Genomic DNA, 9,732 nt, shown 5'->3' on the forward strand with positions numbered 1-9,732 from the left:
AAGAGGGATGGATGGTCATTATGATGCGTCAAATCAAAGGTTGCTGTGAAAATGAGCACGAACGGGAGTGGGTTTTTAATGCTCATCTACCCGTCTGTTCGAGTTTACTCGGTGACCATAGTATAATTATAACCCAATGCTCGGGGGCTAAGCCCATCGAGTATACAGTTGAGAACGGTGTGTTGATGCTTATGCTCTACTCTCCACTCGATTACCACATCGAGTAGAGAGTCAGGGGCGACATCACGCATTTTCTATGCTTATGCTCTACTCTCCACTCGATTATCACATCGACTGCAAAGTCAGGGGCTACATCATACTTTTTTTATGCTTTTGATTCACTTTTTGTCTCTGGGTATCATGCCATTCATAAGGCCATGAGCCACATCGTATAATATTAAGCGCTTATGCTCGATTATCTACTCGAATCCAATCATTTAGTAAGAGACAAGGGCCACATCAAATATGGCGCATATGCTCTACTATCTGTTTCGATTATCACATCAAAAAGAGAGTCGGAGGCTACATCCCATACTTTCGATGCTAGGGCTTTACTCTTCACTCTATTATGTCATGAGTAGAAGGTCAAGGGCTACGCTATATTCCTTCAATGGCACAGGTATGTTCTTTCATACTCTCTACTCGAGAAATCTTCTCCTCAACTAGAGAGTCGAGGCTACATAATAATACCATATTCTTTTGTAAGTATTTTTGCAAAAAAAAATATCTGGCTTTGCGTTGATCGCGTTGGATAGAACCAATGGAGGCATGTGTTGGGTCGATGATGGATAATTACACCTCATAAGGCATAACAACACTGAGATTTTTAGACATCTCATGCCTAACGACCAACCAAGGGTCTAAAAGTCCTAATCGGTCTCGTGTGTTCTCTCTGATGGGTTCTTATTCGTATGCTGATCAAATGCGCATGTTAATAAAAGTTTGCAAAAGTCCATCATATGTTATGTTTCTAGTTTTACACTAGTATTACTCGGAGGCCACACATCTAATGGCTTATTTAATTGAGTTTTCAGGCATTAACGGGTATATAGTCAGACAATCTTGAAAGTGGCAATAGCATATGCTAATCAGTTTTGCATCTATTCATGCTAACTCTATTTCATCGATAAGAAAATAGTAGCAATAGCATATTACATTAAGCAAAATATCAGTAAAATGTTTTTACAATCGCCAGCCAAAAGCATACCAGGAAACCTATTACATATCTAAGGGGAAAGCTTGGGCGACAACCACCTACAAGAATGCCACTTAAAATTCCCTTCAAGGGACTTAAGCATACTGGAAACTGCGTCGTGGTAAGAAATCTCAAGCAACGTGTACTCATCCCAGTCGTATGATGAGCTCGTTCGACGAAAGCCCAAAATTTGGCCAGGATGGATAATCCTAGGTACTGGTGGAACAACCTCACATGTCAAGCCCAGTAGAATTTTCTTTCCTTCATCTAGGGGACAATTTTCCAATCTAGCGGCTCCCAGATGTCATCGCCAAATACATGAATGGAAATTGGCGTTGAGGCATTGTGCTCAGCAGGGTTGTCAATTTGGTCGCCCCAGGGTTTCAAGAAAAAGGCACGGGTCTTGTCTAGGATGAGCCGAGTACCCCCCCCCCCCATACCGGGTTGCCAGAGCTCAAACTCAGGCATTGACTGCTTCCTTATGTGTCGGAGATATAAAGCAAGTGCAGATGGATCTCCTGAGGTGATTCCATCTAGAAAATCCACAATACATCACCATAACTTACTACTGGAGATTTGGAACCACCGCAATGGCCCGTTGACAAGATATACGTGAATGCCCTTTTGTCATCTGGAGATGGAAGCATGACATTCTTGGAACAATGATTATAAACAGCTTTCTATTCCTTCGTACCACGTATACCTCCAGATTCACCCAGAATACATCATAGGAGAGTGGTGGGAGATCAGAAAACCATCCAGTCACCGGATTTAATACCCTACCTTTGATCTGACACCCTCGTTCGATGATGATCAAGAGCCCACTCGAGGCCCCGATCATATACCAGTTGTCGCCAACTAAACCTCAAAAATGGAGGTCGAAGACTGCTTCGCTTCCTAGACGATGCACCTCCACCAAGCCATCATTATGCACGAACGGCCCTTTTAGGATCCATGATGCGAACTCAGCCCCCTTTGCACTTCACGCCAGGTGGAGCAGACACAGTGGAAAAAGGCAAAATCTTCTAGGTGTGGTAACTTGTTGGAGATAAGGTCCATCACTCCCAATGACAGAGCTGCCCAATAAAGATTCCCCTCCATGAGGGAGAAGAACAAAATTAGACAATGCTGAAAAACTTTGGACAAGAAATCCAAGAGCGAGAGTCTAGCGAAAGTAGAAAAGATGAGATGATGGAGTTTCTATTCGAGGGAATAAGCTCTGGGTAAAATTTGGAAAATGATACTGCTTCAGAACACGTTTTTGTGGCGTCTTGATCGGCATGAAAGGCAGAGTGATGATATCGTGCGAATCTCTGCACACATTAAATGCACCTATACCCATCGGTTCAAATTTCGAAAGGTCAACAATACATTAGGAATGTGAGGCAAGTAAGCTTTTTAACTCTACTCGGAATCGGGTGTTGACTAATCGAGCTTTTAGTTCTTTCTTTAGCTTCAAGTGCGGTTAACTGCAGGGCACTCGACCCAATTGTTTTTCCACTTGATACTCGAAATAGGATCCGTTCTTACTCGATTATCTCGACTGCAAGCCTGAACCACCTTACTCAACTAGTTTTAGACTTGGCGGTACTCGAGTGAAAAATTGCAGAAACCCTTCCTCCCAAGCAGAGTTAGGGGGCTACTACCAAATATCTAACTATAGTGTATATATGCATAAAGAGTATACCATATATGGATAAGGTATGTCGTGCGCATGCTTAACAACTTCGAATATTACTGAACCAAATATACGGTACCTGATACTCTTGAAGATCCAGAATGCGCATATTAGGAAGGTCTCGATTGATTACCCAACTCGAGAACAACTAGTATCCTAGCTAAATTTATCTAATTTTTCTTGGTGGACAAGATGAAGGACTCCCTATCGACTACGGTAAGATAGGAGGTAGTACAAGACTCCTATATAAGACGGGGACCCAGACCCCCGCAGGGAGACTTTTTTATAGAGGAACACAACTCATCTGCAACTCGACACAAGCATTAGGACCAGAGGAGATACTCGACGACTTCGTCATTAGTCTAGTTTAGATCCCATCTACTCCTTTAATAGATCTAGACACATTATCTGTACTCGAGTGAATACAGATACATCATCAACCACACAGAATATAGGGTATTACTCCAATCGGAGGTATGAACTTTGTATATATTACGTGTGCCTCATCTCTTGTTTGATTCCTGGATTATGAAGACAACTCTGTTATTCTTACGAACATATTATTAGAGAAAAACCCTCGACAGAGATATAGTTAGCCTATTCGTTACGAGAAATCAATGCTCCAGACCGAATAGTTACCTCCTGAGAAGAAATAATTATCCCATCATAGAATAGCCTGAAGAACCAACATAAGAACACATGGCTCGATGAATAAGGCTAAGTGGCCATTCACATCTCACGTCTCACGTATATTAATTGGTTTTTTTTCTCAAACTAATTTTGTGTAAGTTATTTGAACTTAATTTTTGCAAAGTTTTCGTAACATAGATGTTAAGTTATTGTTCAGTTAAACTTAGTAAAAATATTGAGCCAAAGCTAGTCTTCATCTACTCTGTTGTTTACACTTTCAGTTTTATGAAAAACAAGTGAGAGTGGAAGTCCACGTGTGTGTTTACCCCAAGGTAAGAATGCCAGATGAGCGTTCCAGCGCCACTCAGTGCAGTTGCTCGCCCTACCATCTAAGATTTATTCTCAGGTGACCATCTTAAATAAGTTATGGATACACATGCCCACAACGTTTAGTTGTATTACTATTACATGTGTTTCCCGCGCACCGGAGACCTAGACCCTCCCATCCCTTCCCTAGCATCTATATGGGGACACATATACATGAGTGTGGTGTGTGTCATATTGTACCCCTCTAAAAAGAATAAGTGAGAGTGAAAGCCTGTAATTTGAATTATAGCATTTTTTCAGCCTAGTTTTACCCCATCCTAGCTAAACAGGTTTTAGTTTGGTAGGCCCTAAATCTAGTTTGAAAAAACCTGGGCAAAACAGTTAAGCTGACAATATCAATTAGGCACAGCTGTTTATGTCACGAATTGACAGGATTCACAATTCTACAAAGATCTTTGTATTCTTGGAGCGAAATTAAGATTTATGATGCTTTTGCCTTGCCAAGTAGAAAAGGAAAAGTGCTATGAACCTCATTTCATGGTCACCCATCAAATCTGGCGTTTGTGTAGATCCATCAGAATTCAAAAGATCAAAAAGACATCAACATGTTCCGAGGAAATTTTCAGTTCCACTTGAAATTTTCCGAGGAAATCAACCACTCTCTCATCCCTCCGATCAAGTAGAAATGGACATTATCTTGAGTACACCAAAGAATCAAGCATTCGTTGTCAAACCAGCAACTATTAATTACAGATTTAGGCACAAGGGGCTTACAAAGGCAGCAAAATTCCTTGCGCAACACCCATAGCTAGCTAACAATCAAGTGGAATGAAGTACATCTGAACCCATGATTAATCATGTCATAGTGGGAGCTACCAGAGGAGCAGATGTAGGTGGAACTGCAAAGCTGATGTCTCCAGTTACTGGATGAAATGCAGCATTCCTCTCAAGGTGCTCCCACACAAGCCTTCTTTGCTCCTCAGATGCGGCTCGCTTCTCTTCCTCCTCTTGGAAATTGCTCTGACAAGTCAGCAGCAATCTCTCATCCATGTCGAAGAACATTTTCCTGACATTCATTGTAACATTTAGAACTGACTGGTTCCAGTGACAACGAGCATTCCTTTCCAGAGCTGGATATATGATTGGCAGGATAACTTGGCGGTTTTGGGAGATCAGATCGAACAGATGTTCATTATTCCACAGGAATAAGGCCCTTTCAGCAACCTGTTAACAATAAAGAACATCCTTACGTTTCTGCTAGCCAGTAGTGTTTTGCCATATTGTTGCATAGCGCTTAGAGATGCCCTGCTGTACAAAACATCCTGTAAAGCATTTCTCCAACGAATGGCGCGAAGAGAAACAAAATCATACATAGATTAAATTGTCTAGGATATTTAGTTAGGGACGATTAGCATTTGTTTTTGTACCCAGTATCTTGTAGCTACATCCAGTATGTGGTTGTTTTGTGAACTAAATAGAAAAATTCATTTTCTATGAAATAAGAAAGATCTGTTCCTGAACCTGCACAAAAATCGGGCCACAAAATTTAAAAAACAAAAAGGCTCTGTAATGCTCAGCTTACATATTGGATCATAATGTATTTCTTTCTCCTAAAAGTTCTCTTGTTCCCTCTGGCGAACAACTCGAAAGCCCAAACAGGACAAATATATCTTGCAGACACAAAAAATATTTTTTGTTGTATTTCCAATATGGGGGCGTATTGCTATCATGTACCATTTTTCCTTACAAGTTAGGCTCTAGTGTTTTGTAATACTATTCTACTGCAGCAAAAAGACATAAATTCAGAAGGAAAAAAAAAACTAGTTTAGGGATAAAATGGAACAAACATTTTTAAGGCTTGAGGACTGAAATGATTATGAAATTTTCCTCACCACAGAGTGAAGCTGCATTAATTCTAAAGAGCTTATTCAAGTGCAGCCATGTGGCCTGTATTTGTTTCTTGATAAGATACTTCCATTGTCCAAACTCCACACATGGAAACGGGAAGAAAAAAATGCAAACTTTTTTCTAAATCACTATTAAGGTATTTCTACTTTTCCACTATTAAGGTGTTTCTAGTCTTCCAAGAAAAAACAGATGGAAATGTGACAACCACTTAGCTACTAGCTTTTTCTGCCTAAGGCTACAACTTGTGGGCTTGTGGCCAACTGGCCACACTTATCAACAAGATGCATTAAAGAAACTGGAGACAGTGTGCAAAGGACTGTTTCAAATCGATATTCAAGATGGAAATTTTACCTGAAAATGAGAGCTATTCAGGCAATGTGCAATCCTGCGAAACAATGGAACCGCACACTTCTGGAAATCAGCCATTTCTGTCAACTCCAGCACCTCCTCCAACTCTCCCAAGAACATCATCTCCTTCTGACTGTTCGTCACAGGCCAGTACTTCAGGAGGCCTCTGATAACAGTCCCTGTGAGCTTCGGTTCCTTCTCGATAAACTGTGTAATGCAGTATGTCAGCTGTGGCAAATACATTCCCACCGTCTTCGGTTTGTGAAGAGGAATCAATGCCTTCCACAGAAACAACTTATGCTCCTCCTTCAACGGCTTTGCAAAACCACTAATCACGCTCCCGAACACCTCCAATAGCTCGGCAATCCCATTGTGAAGATCCATTTCAAACACAAACCTATAGAAGATGTTGCTCACTGCCTTGCGGATGAACGGTCGATTACCCATGAATTTGCCATATATCCTATGCAAGACTGTCTTCAAGCATTCCCTCTCCCTAGGATCATCGGAATCAAACAAGTCGAGCAGCCTTGAAATGAATGAATTACCCATATACCTCCTGGCAACCTTCACATCGACGACCGGCGACATCACAAACCGGAGGAGCAGCTCATACACGACCTGCAGGTGGTACCACGAGGGGTCAAAGAATGGCTCGTCCTCGTCGGAGGCCGAAGATCGGACCTTGGGCGGGAAGACCCTGAAGAGGTTGATGGCGAACATGCGGACGCAGGCTGAGACCATCGCCTCCGTGAGAGGCTCCTCGGCCGCGGAGACACAGTCGACGAGTGACACAAGCACCTGCCGCTTCCTCTCCACCTCTGGCGAGTCCCTCCCCCGCTCGGCGGAGAAGTCGAACACCACGCAGCAGACGTTGAGCTTCCGGAGGAACACATCCTCCCTGGTCTCCGACCCAGGCGCCGCGGGGACGGGCGACGCCGAAGGCGGAGGCGAAAAGCTCAGCTCCGCCTCCGCCCCATTGGTGCCACGCGACGGCGGGGGCTTCGCCGGTGGAGAGCCCCCACCGCCACCGGATTTGGGCGACTTCCGCGAGATCTTGCCAAGAAACTGTTTCCACATGGCGGCGACAGCACACTGCGGGCGCCCACCGCTGGCATTAAAGAGCCATTTCAAGAATCCATGGCCGGACCACGGACAGCTACCGACCACCCACCAGTGCCACCACCGACCCAAGAAACGGAGCGGCGAATCTTACACGGCAAAGAACCGTGCGGCGGTCGGAGAGCGGGAGCGTCAGCAACAGATCCCGCAGAGGATGGAGGGGCTCAGATCCAGAGGCGAGGCAGAGCGGCCGCCATGGATGGGATCTCGGGGCAGAGGAGGATGGGGGCAGAAAGCGCAGAGCTTTGGCGTTTTGGGCGGCCTGGCAGTGGAGAGCTCGAGTTTACAGCTGGGTGTCAGGCCGACGTCCGGAAGAGGAAGAGACTTCAAAGGGGTGGCTCGACGCATCTCGGCCGTTGGTTTCGGTGGAGCGTGGTGTATCAGCCGTTGGAATGCTTTGAGATTTATTATGTTTTCCCCAGCATTTGCGTAGTCAAGGTCTATGTCAACAAAAAGTTGGAAGGCTCATGCGTTTTTTCTTTGTACTTTTGAGAAATAGGAAAAAAATATGTCATGATTGAGCTGGTAATTTTCAACAAGTTTATGGTATGTAGAAATGAGATTGGCGATTAGATGTGAGTGAATAGACGTCTTAATAAATTTTTTACGAAATCGATGATTTTCTTCTATTTGGATCACCCAACGCACCTTAAACTCAAGTGGAAGCAAAAATAGAGAAAAATTTTAATAAGAGAAAATTAAGGCAACACGACTCTATGAATAGTATATGAATCCTATGCACCATTTAAGATCAAACCATATATCTTAGCACTCGAAAGATCACAACTTGTAAAGAAACAAGAAAAGATAAACACCGAGCAACGAAACTCTCCAAGTTGATTATCTAGAGGCAAGGAAATTCAAGATCTCATCATATAAGTGTGTGTATGTGAATTTTATACCTCTAGCAACTAGAAGAATGATCTCACAAGGTGCTTAAATTTCAGCTTAAAAAACTAAAACGAAAATCAAAACCGAAAACCGAAAAACTTGCAAACTTTGAAGGGAATGAATGGAGGGAAACTAGAAGGAGGGGAATTCAAATATATGCAAAAAAATACAAACTTCATTGCTCAAAAAGATTAGCCATATTTTATACGAATTATAAAAATTTATCTCTCAAAACTCTCACATATTATATAGGCTAAGCACTCATCATTCTCTCCACTAAAACCCTAGCTCTGAGCTCTCAAATGGGTGGCATAAGAGGGCTCAAGTGGTTGATTCAAACTCTCTCATATCCCTACCCCTCTATTTATAGACCTAGAAAACTTGACCCTAGAGTTTTCTAGCTTTTTCCTAAAATACTCATTTCTTATAGTACACTCCTACCTACTACCGAGGGTATTTTGGTCTATTTTCTACTCCATTCATCGGACGGCCACGGTGCATTCACGATTTAACTTCGTCTCAACGTAAGCTTCACGATAGTACCACGTACTTCTCCAATCCTCCCACGGTTTTGAGGTCAAACCGCAAAACCGCCTGCACTCAAAGCGTGACTCGTCGCCTTACTTATACCTTAAGCAAACGCTTCGACATCGACGCGTGTACTCCGTCATACGATCCTGACCATCGGCAAGTATCTCCCACTCCCGATCCCTCAGGTTTCCTTGTCACTTGCACCTGTATCCTCTTCGTTTGACTTTGTTAACATGTCGTCTCCATCCGCCTTTGAAAGTGCCTAGAGGGGGTGAATAGTCTTTTCTGAAAATTAAAACTAAAACAGCGGATTAAATCTGTCGGATACTCCGGTGAAGGTTGGATACTCCGGTCTGGTCCGGAGTATCCGGTCTGGTCCGGAGTATCCGGTCTATACAGGAAATCTAGAACAACTACGAATTAAAGCAAGTAGCTAGAATCTATAGTTGAAGCTAGGTTTACTAGATATCACAGAGCTAAAATAACAATTAACACTAGCTAGATCACTAGAGCAATTTGTATGAAGAATCACAAATTCACACAATTAAGCAAATTGCACAAATGAGAATGCGAGAGATTATCCCGGAGTTCGGCTACCTCACAAAGAAGTGCCTACGTCTCCGTTGAGGAGCTCACAAAGAGCCAGGTCTTTTCCAACCCTATCCTCTTCTAACGACCATAAAGATCAAGCTAGAATTTCTTACTCAATTCGAAGATGATTACAAACTTCCCGTAGCACTCCACAAAGTTTGGGTGCTCTACGGGCGACGCCTTACCGTCTAGAAGCACGAAGCTTCAAGAGAAATGATCACAGCGAATGCTCGAGGAAGAACTCAATGCTCAAGTGGTTTAAACCCTCTCCAAATACAAACTCACCAAATTTTACAAACTTTGCACTAGAGGTGGTTGGAGGGTCTTTGAATGCTCTTAAAGTGATCAAAGAGTCTAAAGTTCACCAGCAACAGCAAGCTTTAAATGCCATGGGGTGTGGGAGTATTTATAGCCCTCTCTCAAAAACTAGCCGTTACTGTTCTGTCAGAACTGACCGGAGTATCCGGTGAACACCGGAGTATCCAGCCCCAAATCCAAAAACGGCGTCAGA

At 43.1% G+C, this 9,732-nt stretch overlaps 1 protein-coding gene across 1 annotated transcript; it reads right to left on the reverse strand.

The window, feature by feature from the left end:
* Positions 1-4,374: 4,374 nt before the first annotated feature.
* Positions 4,375-7,525, reverse strand: LOC133885537 (serine/threonine protein phosphatase 2A 57 kDa regulatory subunit B' kappa isoform-like). The gene is made up of 2 exons (XM_062325265.1): positions 6,090-7,525; positions 4,375-5,054 (listed from the first exon to the last, which is right to left on the reverse strand). The coding sequence occupies exons 1-2, from the start codon at positions 7,164-7,166 to the stop codon at positions 4,686-4,688; spliced, it is 1,446 nt and encodes a 481-aa protein (XP_062181249.1). The 5' UTR covers positions 7,167-7,525; the 3' UTR covers positions 4,375-4,685.
* Between the last annotated feature and the right edge of the window lie 2,207 nt (positions 7,526-9,732).

This window comes from Phragmites australis, chromosome 11 (assembly GCF_958298935.1).
Source record: "Phragmites australis chromosome 11, lpPhrAust1.1, whole genome shotgun sequence".
NCBI lineage: Eukaryota > Viridiplantae > Streptophyta > Magnoliopsida > Poales > Poaceae > Phragmites > Phragmites australis.

Bases quoted from the DNA above. Each gene is read 5' to 3' on its own strand.
- LOC133885537 (XM_062325265.1), bottom strand. From the start codon at position 7,166: ATGTGGAAACAGTTTCTTGGCAAGATCTCGCGGAAGTCGCCCAAATCC. The intron at 5,055-6,089 runs GTAAAATTTCCA...TATTGTTAACAG, and splicing joins TGAATAGCTCTCATTTTCAG to GTTGCTGAAAGGGCCTTATT.